We start from the raw sequence: 19596 nt of genomic DNA on the forward strand, positions 1-19596 counted from the left end.
TAGCTATCTTAAGATATATGCACTAACTGTAAGGGGCTCTGGGTAAGAACGTCGGATAAATGACTAAAATGTAAATGTTAAAATGTGGTACAACATACACAGACCAGTTTTAATACTGGCCTACCAACGCTATAATGATGTGAGGTCAAATTTTATACAGTATAAAACTACATGGGGAACAAAAAATGAACAACAACCTGTATTAACAACAGCAAAATCACAAGTGATTTAAAAAAAAAGGTGTGACTTACAAAAAAGCTTGATGATTCAAAGTGCCTCTTAAACCACATTACTTCCCAGAATGGCTTTCCTTATGCCGGAGGTACATGACAATTCCGCTTTCTCTAAATGACAAAAATGGTCTGATTGATGACCCCATCTGGTAGGGGGTATGACTCGACAGCGTCTGCAGGGCCATATCAATCATGGCCACTCATCAGGCCGAGGACGGGCGGCACGACAGCAAAACGCGAGACAGCAGGAGACCCATAAATTCCAAGGCCCCTTTTCCCTCCATTTTTTGTTGACTCTACAATGCTCTTTTGGAAGCATTTGGTGGAACATTTCCTCACGTGAAACAGATGAAAGAATAGAAGAAAGGAGGGAGAAATAGAGGGAGGAATAAATGTGGGCACTCAATCCATACGTACCAGCTACTTACAGCAAATACCAGAAAATGTCACAGGTTATTCTGTATGATTTTAAAGCTAAGGACAGGAGAAGGACGATTAAGTTATTATTGGGAGAAAAAAACGACTGCATAGAGAGCTATACCAAGAATTGTTTCCTCATTAAAGAAAATGAAATCTCAATTTGTCCATTTTTTTTGCTGTCAGTCAAGCCCAATTGCCCAAAAAAATGCAGCCTGAACTATCATAGCGAGTCAGTGTGGAAGACCCTCTTTCAGCAATGTGGGTCCAGTATGATGAGGCACAAAGGAATGAAGGGGCCTCATGCTACCAGATTAGCCTGACTGCGAGTGATCGAGCTGGGGCCGTTGCTGTTGTGGACTCAACTTAAATGGGAAGGCCAGGAGGTTACCACGGCGCAAGCATAAACAACTTCCTGTGGTGATTAATGACTGGGCGACTTTGCATGGTGGCGTTGTCAATTATACGGAGCGTTGGAGTGCGCCCGATTCCTGTTTGGACTGTGCAACGCACCCGTGTGAGGGGTAAGGGTGGGTAGGGGTGAGAGGTTAAGGTTTTAATTAGGTGGGAGTAGAGAGAATGTCAAGGAGAGCGTGGATCTGGGGGGAGGGAAAACGTCTAGTGAGAGACAAGGAAATGGGGCAGGATAACTGGGCAGTAGCACCTGCGTACTCATTGTGTTCTTGCAGTGGGGCTGTAGACGGGCTGCAGCTGGCTGGTGGGCTGGTGAGAGGCAGGGAGGGAGTAAGGCAGGCAGGCAAGCAGGGAGGCATTGATCTGAGTGGCAGGGCGAAGGAGCTCCACATTTGGTGATTAGAAATCAAAAGCACAGGGGTAAACAAAGTGATCGTCCTCTTTTCCAAGTTTTTCTTCCTCTGTGTATTTCTGTGTATTTTATCCCAATGTAGGCCTTAAAGATGCAGTCCGGGATCTTAAGCACTTACAAATTTGTAACATATTGTACGAATTGGAATTCGTAAAAAAATTTTTGGAGGGGGGGCAGGACGAAACATATCATACAAAATGGATGACATAGTACACATTTTTCGGCGACCCGTTTTGGCTCATGACAAAAGCCTTCATTAACTAGTATGATGTGATCACCTATCAAAAGGCTCAACAAACACAGACAAATGCAATCCAGCATTTCTTCAGATTTGATGCAAAACCTCTATTGCATTAAAGGGCGATTGGGAAAGAGTAATCACTTGCCACATAATAGTCGGCGAAAACTTACTTGGACATGTTTCCACTGGAATGTTGCCATGGTAACACAACGTTGCCCACAGCCGCCCGGTAGCTGTAGACACCCAGAAGGCCGAGGGCCAGGGCAATCTTGGAGACCCAGGAACATCGCCGCTGGACCAGGAAGTAGATAAGAGCCAATGACATGGCGGCCAACAAGGACAGCACCGTCCGGTGTTCTGAGTTGTAGATACAGAACACATGAACATTTAAACCACTGTAAAACTGCACTAACTACACACTAATTAGAGCCATTCGTTTTTGAACAATATTGCAGTTTAGGGCTGAAATATTGAAAGCATTAAGCTATTTGTTGCAGAGCTCAGAGGCGTTTTGCGTTGGTAAAATGTTGCCCTTATCTTTCCATAGGAGCTTATTTCCTTGGACTCACACCTCAGTCATACATTGAAAAATAGGACGGGGGTACTAACTAAGAATAGCACATTCACTGTACTCAGGTCCCACTGTTCTCTACGTAGGAAGGGCTAGTGGAAATTAGAGAAAGTCCTTGGCTCAAGATTTACACCTTCATTACAGTAATGCGAAAGATTACACATCTGCAAGTCCATTTCTCACAAGTACTCGAATAGAAGTCACTCAAGGGCAAAACATGGCGATTTTCAAATCAAATCACCATAGTATTCTAAGGGGAAAAGTCTGTAATGCTCCCCAGATGTTGGCTACAACAGCTGATGTAAAGCTGTTTTGGCTACATTTTCTTGTCTAAACACACCCATTCAATGTTAGTAGGGACAGGGCAATTAATCCTAAACAAGTTGAGAATGGAAAGAAATGTGAAAATCTCAGGCAAGCAATAGAGTAAGAAGGTGTGCGGTAAAATAGCTTGAAGGGACCTTCCTTCTTCGTCTCCTTTCCTCCACATCATCTACTCTGATGAGAAAGAACTGGACTGGTGACAGCAGCTTCCCAGTAAGCATCTACTTTTTTTTATTTTCATGTACCCTTCTTTGCATTCATGTCAATGCAAGAGAGGAGACAAGGAAGAGGAGACCATGTTCAACTTTTTAGACGCAGCCCAGCTACACCAGAAGAACAGTATAGCCCTGGTATCGGGGCAGGGGGTTGGGTCAGGGAAGAGGAACAGGCGGACACCTTAGGGGAACATGAAGGAGGAACGATGCCCGAGCTCATTACCCAGCGTACCCACTCTGCATAGAACAGGGGGAATATGGAAAAGGGGGCAGCGCCAGACAGGGTAAAGGCCAGCTAATGACGGCGAGAAGGAAATTCTAATTCCACGATACGCTGACCCTGGTGCCCCCAGCGCAGGGCATTCATCTTGTTACTTGTGTCACCGCGAGAATGCTAATGGAACAGAAAAACCTTGGGTTCAACAATGAGAACAGCGGGTTCACTGACGGTTCCTCAAACTTTCTGCCAGACGGAATGTTATTTTTTGTTCATCTCTCCGAGAATCCGAGTGTACGATGCTTCATGGATAACAATCTTGTTCCGGCTCTGATTCGGAGGCTATTAAGGTTTGTTATCTTGGCCCTAAAATCTGTCTTGAGTTTTTTTCACTGAAGAAACAGCTTCCCTCTGAAGCTAGGACAGCAGAGACCCTGCCCATCTTCCGAAAGAAATCTAAAACCCAACCTTTTCAAAGAGTATCTGAAACCCTACCGCTTCAAAGAGCTATCTTAAGATGAATGCACTAACTGTGGATAAAAGCGTCTGCTAAATGACTAAAATGTAAATGTAAAATGTAAGAATTACAGGGAAGTCAGAGAGAGGCTTTTAACATACAATGGAAAGGAACAGACGAATGCTACCTGCAGAGACAGCCAAAGATATGATTCATTTCTTTTAGCTCCTACGGGAGTTACTCCACTTTTATTTATATCCTTGCTGTGAGGAAACTAGCCACCATTATGGTGCTGTAGAGACAATAAGGTAAGTTAACAGACAACAGGCTCGAACGGATAACACTCACTGCACTTTCTCCTGGTCTATAAAATGTATCTTATTTCATTCATTAGCCTAAATCCTTTGTCAAGGTACAGTACCGTAGGTTCACCAAGTTTTCTGTATGTTCAGAATCTCACTCACTTTGAAGTCAGACTACTGAATGTCAACGTTTTATTGAAACATGGTGACAATTTAGTTAGAGGCCATGAGGGCAATGCATTATAATACGGTCAAGACTTGTCATGAGCATGTCATGTCTGAGCACTTCATGCCTTCCTTAGTATAACCTCTGAGTCTTTATATGCCATGTTGAGTCTGCTAAAATGAATTGGAGCCCTGAGGTAGATTGGATTTCACATTTGTCCCTATATTGTAGAGTCTACTTTGCCTAGGCAACGCTACAAAGAAGCTTGGTAAGAAAAATTACATATTGCAAGTTTTCTGGCCTGTCGGAACTTCACTGGTCGTATCTTTTTAAGACTTAACCTCTGAGTGCTCTAATTGTTATGATGCTGCAAAATTGTTAAAGGAGCAAATCATTCAATTATATTATGTGAAAAGTCATTCCAGGGCTGACCATATACTTCAAATGAACTTTCCCTGGTTGTTTACATCCAAGTCACATAATCCTGTGGGAAAAATCTCAGTTTTTTGCACATTTTTCTTTATTTAGGCTTCCTTCCTCTCGCATCCAACCAAGCAATTAACTGAGTCTTGAATCACTGTGCTGGCCAGAGCACAGATCTAATAGGGTGGAATGGGCCCTGGTTTAGACTGGGAGACAAGCCCGGACTAGCCATCTGTCTGTGTGGCAGTTCTGCAGCCTTGAGGGAGCTCTCCAAGGACGAATAATGACTGAGTGTATACAATACATGGGCAGACAATGAAGCACGTTGACCCCATTTGTGAGGGAGTGAGTACGTGGCAGCTAAGCAAACCAGGTGAAAGACTCGATTGGAAAACCAGCATATGAGAGTTTCAAGTTTCAATGTCACATGCACAAGTACAGTGAAATGCCTTTCTTGCTAACTCAAAATCCAACAATACAATAATCAATGACAATATAATACTATAAAAAAAACAGAAATAAGAAGAAATATGAAGAACACAATAAGTAAGTAAGCATACTATATACAGGGTCAGTTCCAATACCATATTTACAATGTGCAGGGATACTGGAGTGATAGAGGTAGATATGTATAGGGGTAAAGTGACTTGGCAACAGGATATAAAATAAACAGAGTAGCAGCAGGTTATATGTGAGTGGCTGTGCGTGTGTGTAGAGTCAGTATAAATGTATGTGCATATTATGTGTGAGTGAGCAGATGGTGGAGTGAGTGCGTGTGTGTGTGTGTGTGTGTGTGTGTGTGTGTGTGTGTGTGTGTGTGTGTGTGTGTGTGTGTGTGTGTGTGTAGGGCCCAGTGAGTGTGCATAGAGAAAGTGAAAAAATAACAATAAAAGGTCAATAAAGATACAAGGCTTACTCAGATCGTCCGTGTTAGCTATTTTGTTAGCTATTTATCAGTCTTATTGCTTGGGGATAGAAGCTGTTCAAGAGCCTGTTGGTGCCAGACTTGGTGCACCGGTACCACTTTCTGTGCGGAAGAAGAGAGGATAGTCTATGGCTTGGGTGGTTGCAGTCATTCATAATTTTTCTGGGCCTTCCTACCACACTGCCTGATATATACTGAACCAAAAAAATTACGCAACATGCAACAATTTCAAAGATTTTAATTAATATAAAGAAATCAGTCAATTGAAATAAATTCATTAGGCCCTAATCTATGGATTTCACATGACTAGGCAGGGGTGCAACCATGGGCCTTAGAGGGCATAGGCCCACCCACTGGGGAGCCAGGCACAGACAATCAGAATTTGCTTTTCCCTCAAAAGGGCTTTATTACAGACAGAAATACTCCTCTCAGTCCCTTCAGACAATCCCGCAGGTGAAGAAGCCGGATGTGGGGGTCCTGAGCTGGTGTGGTTACACGTGGTCTGTGGTTGTAAGGCCAGTTGTATGTAGTGCCAAATTCTCTAAAACAACGTTGGAGGCGATTATGGTAGAGAAATCAACATTAAATTCTCTGGACACAGCTCTAGTGGACATTCCTGCAGTCAGCATGCCAATTGCACACTCCCTTAAAACTTGACAAATCTGTGGCATTGTGTTATGTGACAAAAATGCACATTTTAAAGTGCCGTTTCGTTGTCCCCAGCACAAGGTGCACCTGTGTAATGATCATGCTGTTTAATTAGCTTCTGGATATGCCACAGCTGTCAGGTGGATGAATTATCTTGGCAAAGGAGAAATGCTCAATAACAAGGATGTCAACACATTTGTGCACACAACTGAAGAGAAATACGATTTTTGTGCGTATGGAAAATTTCTGGGATTTTGTATTTCAACTCATGAAACATGGGACCAACACTTTACATGTTGCACTTCAGTAACGATGCATCGTGAAAACCATTGAAAGCTGGAAACCGGGCCCAGATCTGAGTGAATGATCGGAGTATGAATAAAAGATGGAGGAACTGTTATACTCAAGCAGTAGACTTGTTCTACCGCTTCTCAATGAAAGCACTGCCGATGGCCTTACAAAGCAGAATTGTGCAAGATGTTGTTTTAATGAATTGGTCTATGTATCAAATAGTGGATCTGAACTGGCAAAAAGCAAACTAACAAAAACGCTGATATCCTAAAGGACGCTTCAAATGAAGAAAATGTAATATATTCAACTACCACTATATGGTAGTGTATGGCACAACAATACATAGCAAGTGTTCCGGTCTATTCAAACCTCAGCACACCCACCTGTTAAGCCAGTGTCCCAGGTAAGGCAGATGAACCCACTGCACCCCGGTCTGGTTGAGCGAGCGTTTGGCGAAGGGAGGGAGGCAGTCTTTGGAGGGAGGGAGGCAGTCTTCGTCCTCCGAACACCCTACGACGCCAATGTTGGCACTGCGCTCCCGGAAGTACTTGCGACAGACGTCCTGGAAGACGACCAGACAGAGGGTGTTGAGCAGGAAGTACCAGACCTGGTGCTCCTCCTCCACAAAGCTGCTGGCCGACAGGCTAAGGGTGTGGCCAGCTGTGCCCGCCAGGAGCAGAACGTCAAGTTCCGACAGCGACCGCCCACCGCCGCCGGCACGGGATGGAGACTAGGGGAGAAGGAGCGAGGAATGGAGGACAGGAGATAAGGAGACAAAGAGAAGATGTCATATTACGCTCACAGGCCGCTACTGGAATATAAACAACTAATTACACATAAACATATTGGCCAAACCACAGCATAGAGTTGACTTCGCATCAAAGCAATACAATTAATACAGAGTAACCAAAACGATCAAGATAAAGGCTGCAATTAAAATCACGGTCAATACATGTTCTAGTTGTAAACCTATATAGAGTAACACAAGTGCATGGAGATGGAGGGATGGTATAAAAACTAAGTCATTTTAACACAATAACATATCAGGGAGCATAGATGCCCCCGACCTAGAAAGAGAAGGCTTTTTGATGGCGTCCCCAAAATCCTGACCAAAGCTGTTAGAAAGCAAAACAACAACAACAACAAAGAGAGAGTCTATTTCTATTCTAGGACCATGTGTGTGTCTGTGTGTCTGTGTGTTTTCGCCCCCCTCACACTGAGTTGTAAAGTACTCCCCCTGGTCCTGTGAACTGTGGCTTGTTGTTGACTCAGTACTCAGAGGGAGCCTGACAGAGTGAGTAAGTGGACTACTCTGATCCCACTAAGTTAACACACTGTCATTGGGGACAGCAGCTAAAACACACAGGGACAGAATGTGTGTAACGTGCTTCAGGGCCACTCAAATCTATTGACATCTATTGACTGACTATTGAAATCTATTGACTGTCTGTATTTTAGTATTCATTTTCCATCTCTCACACTCCCTCAAAATGGTACAAGTAAAGGAAACGTTATAAAACGAATTATTAAACAAACAAAAGAAGGTGCAGTGATCACTTTCCATAAACACAGCTGTGTGCAGGACAGGGGGAATGACGCCCCCCCCGTAGCGTGTCACGGCAACACGCTGCTCCACAGGGAGTGGCTCGTCCTCGCCAAGTGCCGCTCATGCATCAGCGGGAGGGACGCACCATGCCGCAAGCTCAGCAGAGGGGAAAACGGACGCGTAAGCAGAACTCTGTTTGTGTAAACCGAGTCAGGGGAAAAACACCCTCTCTTTTGTTCATCTCTCCTTTCTTCATCATCCCTCTTTCCCTCTGTTGCTTCAAGGTCCCTGAGCTGAGGGACTGAGGGTACTTGAATCGCAACAGCATTTGCCTGGAATGGTCTCACATCTGCCAATTTATCAGATTTGTTGGGGTTGGCCGGGATTTAATGTACTGTCTGCTTATGGCTATCCAAAATAAGTGGCAAACCTTGGCTATATACAGTCAGGAACAACATTCTAATCAAATCACATTTTATTGGTCACATGCGACAAATACAACAGGTGTAGACTTACTAACGAGCCCATTCCCAACAATGCAGTTACAAAGACAAATACTTCCTAAATACAGAAAAGGTAATAGTAACACAATAAAATAACAATAACGTGGCTATATACAAGGTGTACAAGTACCGAGTCAATGTGCAGGGGTACCAGGTAGTTGAAGTAATTGAGGTAATACAGTATGTACATGTAGGTAGGGGTAAAGTGACTAGGCAATCAGGATAGATAATAAACAGAATAGCAGCAGTGTTGGTAGTTGAGGTAATATGTACTGTGGGTAGGGGTAAAGTGACTAGACAATCAGGATAGATAATAAACAGAGTAACAGCAGTCTTGGTAGTTGAGGTAATATGTACTGTAGGTAGGGGTAAAGTGACTAGACAATCAGGATAGATAATAAACAAAGTAACAGCGTGGGTGAAGAGTGTCAAAGAGTGTGAAAGTGTGTCTATGTGTTAGAGTGTGGCATTAATACACGTGTGTGTGTGAGTCTATGTAGTGTGTGTTATGTGTGTTGGAGTATCAGTGTAGTATGTATGAGTGGGTTGGTAAAGTCTACTGAGTGTGCATAGAGCCAGTGCAAAAAATATAAACAAATTCATTATTATAATAATAGCGGGTCAATGTAAATAGTCCAGGATCCAGTTGCAGAGGGAGGTGTTTAGTCCCAGGGTCCTTATCTTAGTGATGAGCTTGGAGGTCACGATGGTGTTGAACGCTGAGCTTTAGTCAATGAACAGCATTCTCACGTGTGTGTTCCTTTTGTCCAGGTGGGAAAGGGCAGTGTGGAGTGCAATAGAGATTGTGTCATCGGTGGATCTGTTGGGGCAGTATGCGAATTGGAGGTGGTCCAGGGTTTCTGGGATAATGGTGTTGATGTGAGCCATGACCAGCCTTTCAAAGCATTTGATGGCTACAGATAGATGTGAGTGCTATGGGGCAGTAGTCATTTAGACAGGTTACCTTGTCGTTCTTGGCACATGGACTATAGTGGTTTGCTTGAAACATGTAGTTATTACAGACTGCACTTATTAATGAAGCCGGTGACTGATGTGGTAAACTCCTCAATGCCATCGGATGAATCCCGGAATATATTCCAGTCTGTGCTAGCAAAACAGTCCTGTAGCTTAGCATCCGCTTCATCGGACCACTTCCTGTTTGAGTTTTTGCCTGTAAGCAGGAATCAGGAAAATAGAGTTCTGGTCAGATTTGCTAAATGAAGGCCAAGGGAGAGCTTTGTATGGGTCTCTGTGTTTGGAGTAAAGGTGATCTAGAGTTGTATTTATTTTTTGCACAGGTGACATGCTGGTAGAAATTAGGTAAAACAGATTCCAGTTTTTCTACTTTAAAATCACAGGCCACTAGGAGTGTCGCCTATGGATGAGTATTTTCTTATTTGCTTATGGCCCTGTAGAGCTCGTTGAGTGCATCCTTAGTGCTGGCATAGTTTTGTGGTGGTAAATAGACCGCTATGGAAAAATATGGTATAACAATCATGGTAAATAATATAGTCTACAGCTTATCATGAGGTATTCCAATTCAAGCGAGTTAGTTAGAAAATCTCAAGATAAGCTGAGACTTCCTTAATATTAGATATTGCGCACCAGCTGTTGTTAACAAAGAGACACACACCAACCCCCCGATGCATAGAAAACCCAGTGAACTGTATATTATCCATGTCCTTGTTCAGACATGACTCCGGGAAGCATAGCATATTACCGTATTTCATGTTCCGTTGACAGGAAAATATATATAATTATTGGTAGTAGAGGTCGACCGGCATGGCCGATTAATTAGGGCCGATTTCAAGTTTTCATAGAAATCGGTAATCTCCATTTTTGGATGCCGATTATGGCCGATTACCTTGCAATTCACGAGGAGATTGCATGGCAGGCTGACCACCTGTTACTCGAGTGGAGCAAGGAGCCAAGGTAAGTTGCTAGCTAGCATTAAACTTATCTTATAAAAAACAATCAATCTTAACATAATCACTAGTTAACTACACATGGTTGATGATATTACTAGTCTAGCTTGTCCTGCGTTGCATATAATCAATGCGGTGCCTGTTAATTTATCATCGAGTCACTGCCTACTTCGCCAAACGGGTGATGATTTAACAAAAGCGCATTCGCGTCAGGGTATATGCAGCAGTCTGGGCCGCCTGGCTCGTTGCGAACTGTGTGAAGACCATTTCTTCCTAACAAAGACAGTAATTAATTTGCCCGAATTTTATATAATTATGACTTAACATTGAAGGTTGTGCAATGTAACAGCAATATTTAGACTTAGGGCTGCCACCTCTTCGATAAAATATGGAACGGTTCCGTATTTCACTGAAAGTATAAACGTTTTGTTTTTGAAATGATAGTTTCCGGATTTGACCATATTAATGACATAAGGCTCGTATTGCTGTGTGTTTATTATATTATAATTAAGTCTATGATTTGATATTTGATAGAGCAGTCTGACTGAGCGGTGGTAGGCAGCAGCATGCGCGTAAGCATTCATTCAAACAGCACTTTCCTGCATTTGCCAGCAGCTCTTCGCAATGCTTGAAGCATAGCACTGTTTATGACTTCAAGCCTATCAACTCCTGAGATTAGGCTGGCAATACTAAAGTACCTATTAGAACATCCAATAGTCAAAGGTATATGAAATACAAATGATATAGAGAGAAATAATCCTATAATAACTACAACCTAAAACTTCTTAACTGGAAATATTGAAGATTCATGTTAAAAGGAACCACCAGCTTTCATATGTTCTCATGTTCTGAGCAAGGAACTTAAACGATTGCTTTTTTACATGTCACATATTGCAATTTTACTTTCTTCTCCAACACTGTGTTTTGTATTACTTAAACCAAATTGAACATGTTTCATTATTTATTTGAGACTAAATTGATTAGATTTATGTATTATATTAAGCTAAATTAAAAGTGTTCATTCAGTATTGTTGTAATTGTCATTATTACAAATATATATATAAAAATCGGCCGATTAATCGGTATCGTCTTTTTTTGGTCCTCCAATAGGAGGTCCTTTAATAGGAGTAAACATTATTGGCACCTGTGTTTTTTATATCTCTTAATACCTCACCTTAATTGTGGGATTGGAGAACACATTGGGAAGGATCTTAGACCGTTCCTCCATACAGAATCTTTCCAGATCCTTGATATTCTTTGTATGTGCTTATGGACTGCCCTCTTCAATTCAAACCACAGGTTTTCAATGGGGTTCAAGTCTGGAGACAGACGGACAATTTTTTTCCCCGGTCAATTAACCATTTCTTCACTTGCAGCCAAGTTTCGGCCTCCTGGCAGAGGCATCCAGGCTTTTATGTTAAATGTTGTGGTACTGAGTAAAGTTCATTAGGCCGTTGACCTTAACAAGGGCCCCAGGACCAGTGGAAGCAAAATAGCTCCATAACATCAAAGATCCACCATATTTTACAGTAGGTATGGGGGTATCTTCTGCATTTGCATCTTTCTTTCAACACCAAACCCACCACTGGTGTGCACGGCCAATAGCTCTAGTTTCATGTCATCTAACCAGTTCAGATCCAAGTGCCAATGCTGTTTAGCAAACGTCAGGCATTTACCTTTGTTGGATGACACGAAAATATATCTCTTTTGCACACCAGCGGTGGGTTTGGCATCTCAAGAAAGATGCAAATGCAAAAAGAATCCCATACCTATTGTAAATATGGAGGAGTATCTTGGATGTTATTGGCTATTTTGCTCCCACTGGTCCTGGGACCATTGTTAAGGTCAACGGTGAACTTTACCCATACCAGGACATTTTAGCCAAAAAACGAGTTGCCTCTGCCAGGAGGCTCAATCTTGGCTGCAAGTGGATCTTCCAGCAAGATAATAACCCGAAGCACACATCAAAATCCACAAAGAAGCGGTTAGTTGACCACAAAATAAGCATTTGGAAAGGCCATCTTAGTCGCCGCACTTGAAAATTGTGGTTTGAATTGAAATAGTCAGTCCAGAAGCGCAGACGAAAGATCCCAATAATCTGGAAAGATTATGTACGGAGGAATGCCTAAGATCTCTCCCAAAGTGTTCTCCAATCTCATAAAAGGTTTTAGAAAAAGGCTCAGTGCCATTTTCCTCGCAAGGAGAGGTATTGAAAGGTGTTGAAAACAAGGGTGGCAATAATTTGACACATATCTTTTTGAGAAAAATATTTGTGAAACAAAATCTCTTTCCCTGAGCAATTGTATTAGTAAAAACGAATATAATTTCCCAAGATTTTTTAGCATACAATATAGCTCAATATTTGAATTATTTATTTTATACAGTCTTTTTTGCTAATCTTTACCATGGGTGCCAATAATGTTGGACCTGACTGTATATGCTAATCCAATAGCAGACTGGCACACTGCTGGAGATCTCGTCTGGTCGTAACGTGCGTTTATCATCAATAGGGTAGTTTGTCACCCAAGTCTTTGCCTGCTTACCTAATGGCACCCTATCCCCTATATCGTGCACTACTTTTGCCCAGAGCCCATATGGCACTAAATAGGGAACAGGGTGCCATTCAGGACATAGCCATTATAACTCTACTTTTTTGCCAGACCGTCGGGTTTTGTCACAAAAAAGGAACCCCACAAGGCTCCCTCCTCTCCCCCCCTTCGGTTTCTGAAGGCATGCTGACACAGACATAGACACAAAAAGTAAACCTGTCGCGGCGCCTCCAGCGGCGGGACCTCACTTCAGTTCATCACAGACACATCCGGTCAATAATTGGAAGCGATGCAGTGTTCCCCGCCATTGGCACTATGTCTAAAAGTTGTCCGGTAACATCAAACGAGCCAATGTAAATCATTGCCTGCTAATCCTTTTTCAGAAGACATGGGTCCTGTTATGTCTGGGAAAACCAAACACCGCATTCCACAGTAAGAACCTCACACAAACGTTCAAGCATGGTGGTGGTGGTGTGATGGTTTGGGATGCTTTGCTGCCTCAGGACCTGGATGACTTTCCCTTGTTAAAGGAACCATGAATTTTGCTCTGTATTAGAGAATTCTAAAGGAGAATGTCAGGCCATCCATCTGTGAGCTAAAGCGTAGCTGGGTCATACAGCAAGACACTGATCCAACACACACAAGCAATTCTACATCAGAAAGGCTCAAAAGCAACACATTTAGAGTTCTGGAATGGCCTAGTCAAAGTCCAGACCTAAACCCGATTAAGATGTTGTGGCAGGACCTGAAAAGAGCAGTTCATGCTCGAAAACCCACAAATGTCGCTAAGTGAAATTGTACGCCATGCTGTGCACAGTCAAAAGAAAATTACATGCTAGCTAACTTGGTCAGCTACATAATAAAATGTGTCTGTTTTCAACAAATCAACAGTTTTAGACTATTGTATTTTAACCAAGAAAGCTAAATAAATGTTCAATCAGTACTGAGTGAATGACCAACATGATTTTGGAATGAACGCCTCCAATCTGTCCATTTAAATGGTCTGTCAAAATCAATGTTTTAAGAACAGGGTTAGTAGTGTTAACGGTTAGAGTTTCCGCCTGTGGATCTGAAGACTGTGGGTTTGTCTCCCAGAGGAAACATTTTAACCATCATTTAGTTATAGTTTTGACAGCCCCCTCCCACACACACACTTATTTTCATTAATTAGGTGGCTCTTAAACGAACCTTTGGGTTTGTAGAGTGGCAGGCAAGTGGCAGTGAGTGTGGTGGTGTGTACTACTGCGTGTGTCTTGCTAGAATGGAGGAGAGACCAGCTTTCAGACTCTAAAGGAAGAGGTTGTTGCCCTCATCCATGAGATGCACGCCATCTCTATGGTACTTCCCAAGGACACAGTGCTTTATGGCAGCATAGAGGATTGTGGGCATGCGCTTGTCACAGAGAAATAAATGCAAGCTAGCCCATGTGGAGCTGACAAACGACTTATGCCAATTCCAATGCACACTGTACACATGGTCATTTGCACAGTATCAATACTTAAAATGTATGTTCTGTTCCAAATCTGTGCATAGTCCCATCTGTTTTCATATTTATACAGCCATTTATAAATGTGGGAATATATGCTCTTTTACTGGAGTTGGACAGCTGTGTACAAAATGACTAAGAACATTTGTAGTTATAGGATTTAGAGCTGATTTGTAAATATGTATATCATTTTTCTTAAGAGTGTTTGGTACTTGTATTTTACAGGTGTTTCTCAGCATTGTTTGTATCTGGAGTTGCCAAAATTGTTCTTGACGATCCACAGGGTTATACATGTTGTTTTCTTTTCAAGTCCATTGCTACCACACCTGATTCTACTACTACTCAACTGTTCATCAAGACCTCAGCTGTTCATCACGACCATGAATAGTAGAATCAGGTGTGCTAGAACTGGGATTGAACAAAAAAGCCTGCATAAAACTGCAGCTTCTCAAGAGCAATTGTGGCCATCCCTGAATTGTATTTACAAAGTTGACTATATCTGACAAATGTACATTTGGTTGTAAATGCTTTATTTACTGATAATTCACTTTTGTTTACAGGTAATGTAGGACTTTCTTCAGTAAACTTTTAGGTTCCAGGGGCTTGCTCGACTGTCTTAAGAGAAATTAGGCCATGTTTTACCCCAGTTTACTCCAAATTGGCTTAAGTGAGTTTCTGTTTTTTTGCTTCCCTCAGGAAAATCAGCTGTTAATATTAAATAAATACTAACAACTACATCATTTCTGTTGACATTTGTGATTACTGTTTACTTTTAACTAACTTTTATTGCTGTGTTACAATGTTGTATAATAATGTTGTGTAAAAACTATGGAAATTAAAAACCAAAAAATATTTTTTAAGTGAGAAGTAGGCATGGTCTGAAGCCAAAAAAGACAGGAAATTCACATGAGCACCACAATACCTATTCCATCCATGCTCTACCAAGGTTTTCCAGCACACAGCTTTGGCCTAGCACGCTTTGACCTACTACAGTAGCTTTAATGGTATTGTACTTCAAACTATGTGTAGGCAGGTTTCTTAGGGTTCAAACCTTATCAAACAGCCTACTTCATACTCTTCAGAAGGATAATGGACTTTACAGTGTACAGCTATTAAAATGTATACAATATACAGTACCAGTCAAACGTACCAGTCAGATCAGGACTCATAGAAGGCCACTTCGGAATAGCCCAATGTTTTGTTCTTATCCATTCTTGGGTGCTTTTAGCTGTGTGTTTTGGGTCATTATCCTGTTGGAGGACACATGACATGCAACTGAGACAGAGCTTTCTGACACTGGGCAGTATGTTTAGCTCCAGAATGCCTTGATATAATTGAGATTTCATTGTGTTCCTGCACAGATTCAAGGCACACTGTGCTAGGCGCAGCAAAGCAACCCCAAAACATAACCGAGCCTCCTCCATGTTTCACTGTAGGTATGGTGTTCTTTTCTATGAAAGCTTCATTTCTTCATCTGTGAACATAGAGCTGATGTGACTTGCCAAAAAGCTCCAGTTTTGACTCGTCTGGCCAAAGGACATTCTCCCAGAAGGATTGTGGCTAGTCAATATGCATTTTAGCAAATTCCAGTCTGGCTTTTTTTAAATGTTTTTACTTCAAAAGTGGAGTCCTCCTGGATCTTCTTCCCTGTAGCCCACTTTCGCTCAAAAAGCAACGGATGGTGCGATCAGAAACTGATATCAAATCAAATTTTATTAGTCACATGCGCCAAATACAACAGGTGTAGACCTTACAGTGAAATGCTTACTTACAAGCCCCTTAACCAACAATGCAGTTTCAAAAAATACAGATAAGAATAAGCGATAATAAGGCCTTCCCCTGACACGCCTGGTATAGAGGCCCTGGATGTCAGAAAGCTTGGCCCCAGTGATGTACTGGGCTGTGCGCACTACCCTCTGTAGTACCTTGCGGTCGGAGGCCGAGCAGTTGTCATACCAGGCAGTGATGCAACCAGTCAGGATGCCCTTCACCTCAGAGTTCAGCTTCTATCTCTTTGGCAGTTATCCTTTGTTCTTTATCTACCATTCCTTCTGTTCAATCTGGGGTCGATTTTCCTCTTGCGGCCATGTCCAGGGAGGTGGCTACAGTTCCATGGACCTTAAACTTCTTAATAATATTTGCAACTGTTGTCACATGAACATCAAGCTGTTTGGAGATGGTCTTGTAGCCTTTACCTTTACCATGCTTGTCTATTATTTTCCTTCTGATCTCCTCAGACAAATGTCTCCTTCGCTTTCTCTGGTCCATGTTCAGTGTGTTGCACACAATGATACCAAATAGGCTGAATGACTGATTACAAGATTGGAGATGTGTGATACTAATTAAATTAGTTTGAAATATCACTATAATCAAATAATCTATTATCTTTTCTACGGGGTACTAACACATGTGTTCAGGCCATTTTAGAATCTCTTTGTAGAATAAGCAATAATTAATATCTTTTCACAGCTTCTTTGCTTTATTCTGACATATCAAAGGGATGCAAGTATACATGATAAAATAGCTTTTCATTTCATCACTTTTCAGGAGGAATGAAGCATTATTTCAATGAGCTGTAAGTGTACCAACAAATTTGAGCACGTCTGTATAATGTTGATGGCAGGAAATAGGCTACTGTGGTCTGGGAGGGTCAGAAAAGAAAATGCACTAGCCTAATGCTTCAAGTGATAGTTCTCTCCAAGGTCAGTGTCAAAAGTTTTCAGACTTCAAAAGTGGTCTGAAAACGACCATTAATTACTATGCTGAGTGTAAAGTTTGACCAGTCTTTAGTAGACAAAGAGCTACTAATGTCTCATTGGAGATGGCTCTCAGACAATGTACTCACCTTACCAGGGGGCTTTGCTCCCTTCCTGGCTGCCATGGATACCAGAATGCAGAGCAGGGCAGAGGAGAGGGCCACTGCCCCGAACACCAGGCCCCAGGAGAGGCTGCAGAAGTAGCAGGCGCTCTCGGCCGACGTGCACAGCAGCATGTGCACGGAGAAGAGGAGCAGGCACAGCAGGTAGAAGGGCAGCGAAAGCAGAGCCGAGGACACAGGGAGATCTACCTCTGACGCACCGCTCAGTGCCTCGGGCATGGCCAGCAGCAGGAGGAGAAGGAGCTGGAGAGAGAAAGAGGAACGCACACACTCAGTCCAGTCATGGATGTAAGCAAAAACAGACTCACAGAGTTGTGCAAATATGCACATACATAATGCAAAAACACCGGACAGACCAAGCTCACCTTTACAGCTACAAGTCTTTGCAACTGTTGCATGAGCTCAATGAGTCATACAGTAAAGGAAACAGCAGATAGAGAGAGATGGCTGGATAGATGGGCAAACTATGAGGTAACACTGGAGTCAATGTGTGAACAGAGTACAGACATTTGTCAATCTGTGGTTGATGTGGCTTGGATTGAGTCAAAGCAGAAGCATCATTTGTGTGCTTCCCTATCTTTGCATTTGGATTTTGGCTTGACTGATGTCTTTCAACTGGAACCTTTCAATGTGCCATCTTGGAAGCAAACATGGACGCTCTTTCTTTTCAAAGTAAACAAGTACATGAAACACGAAACAAGAGTTCCAGGTCCTTTGCTACATAGTTCCCTTTCTCTTCCCTTCTCTACGGACTAAATCTATCAGGGACCGTGCAGTGGAGAGAAGACTAGTTGCCTTGTCCTTGAGTATCGACTGGGACAAACTGCTGACAAGTCCAACTTTTTCTTTTGGAAACATTATTTTCTCTCTCTCTCTGCTTCTTTCTTCCTGATAGAAGGCAGTCACCTCTCGAGGGACACTTCTTAGTTTCTATTCAGAGTTTGGGATATTTTTGTCAACTTTCCCAACTGCTCCCAATAATACTCGCTGGGGAGTCTATGCAGAGCATTCTATGTCATGCTGCAATTAGCAGTTTTATTTCTGAAAATAAATAAATAACTTGTAAGGAAACGGTCTTAAAGCGCGAGCATGACAACAAACCCAGTGAACTCAATGGAAACTGAACTGAAATTTGAGTACAAACTGGAATAAATGCAAAGCATTTTTATAGGTTAAACCTTTGTCGTTCATATCTTATTTATTGTGCGTACAGTATTTACTGTTGCTAAGCAAATTCTAAAAGTGGATGCAATCTTCTAAACCCAGGACATTACAACATACAGTGAAACTGGAAACACTTATCTCCCTCACTAGCTTTAAGCACCAGCTGTCAGAGCAGCTCACAGATCACTGCACCTGTACATAGCCCATCTATAATTTAGCCCAAACTACTACCTCTTCCCCTACTGTATTTATTTATTTTATTTATTTTGCTCCTTTGCACCATATTATTTATATTTTAACTTTGAACTTTCTTCAAACTACAAATCTACCATTCCAGTGTTTTTCTTGCTATACTTTATTTACTTTGCCACCATGGCATTTTTTGCCTTTACCTCCCTTATCTCACATCATTTGCTCACATTGTATATAGTCTTATTTTTTTTCTACTGCATCATTGATTGTATGTTGTTTTACTCCATGTGTAACTCTGTGTTGTTGTATGTTGTCGAACTGCTTTGCTTTATCTTGGCCAGGTCGCAATTGTAAATGAGAACTTGTTCTCAACTTGCCTACCTGGTTAAATAAAGGTGAAATAAAATAAATAAATAAAAACAGTATTCTATAAAAACAATTCATAAAAAACATCTCACAGCTCCACCAATGATCCAAAACGGTCCAACGTTAAGTCAAACCCTTTACACAAATAACTTAAGTGAGCAAATGCCAACACGTTCTGTGATTTTCATATGATTATTGTTTTCCGCTTTTACCGGCAAATGACCTGTTTGCATATAAAAGCCTCTTCTCCAAGATGAAACATATTCAAATGAACGTTAGTTGGGACTGCAACAGTCAGCATGAGAGCACAGCAGATTATTCTCTGTTAATTTGTTTTGAAGGGAACGCATGGGAATTGCCCCATCAAATGTTGTTCACATGGAAGATTTGTCGTACAAGCCCAGGAAAGTTGTAAAGTTGTATTGTTGCTGAGATCCCCTTCGCCCCCAGAAAAAGTTTACTTGGAGAAATGCTTGCTCAACAAAGAGCGGTATAAAGATGTTTTGACCTTTAAAGCATCGCTACATCATTTAACTTGCTACCGATGCACCAAATATGGAACCAACAGGACCCTGAACAGCTTCAACTCCCAAGACATCAGACTGCTAAATAGTTAGTTAAATAGTGAACCAATTAGCTACTCGGACTATCTGCATTTACCCTTTTTGCACTAATTTATTTTGACTTATCACATACGCTGCTGCTACTGATTATTATCTATCCTGTTGCCT

At 41.9% G+C, this 19596-nt stretch overlaps 1 protein-coding gene across 1 annotated transcript in view; it reads right to left on the reverse strand.

The window, feature by feature from the left end:
* The window catches only part of LOC115204996 (GPI ethanolamine phosphate transferase 2-like), a 97735-nt gene that overhangs the window by 12457 nt on the left and 65682 nt on the right, over positions 1–19596 (reverse strand). Inside the window, exons 8-11 of the mRNA XM_029770567.1 lie at positions 17111–17386; positions 6684–6986; positions 3167–3221; positions 1888–2074 (exon numbers count right to left, since the gene is read on the reverse strand). Of these exons, the coding sequence (XP_029626427.1) occupies positions 1888–2074; positions 3167–3221; positions 6684–6986; positions 17111–17386 (821 nt within the window). The remainder of the gene's footprint in view (positions 1–1887; positions 2075–3166; positions 3222–6683; positions 6987–17110; positions 17387–19596) is intronic.

Source organism: Salmo trutta, chromosome 13 (genome assembly GCF_901001165.1).
Source record: "Salmo trutta chromosome 13, fSalTru1.1, whole genome shotgun sequence".
NCBI lineage: Eukaryota > Metazoa > Chordata > Actinopteri > Salmoniformes > Salmonidae > Salmo > Salmo trutta.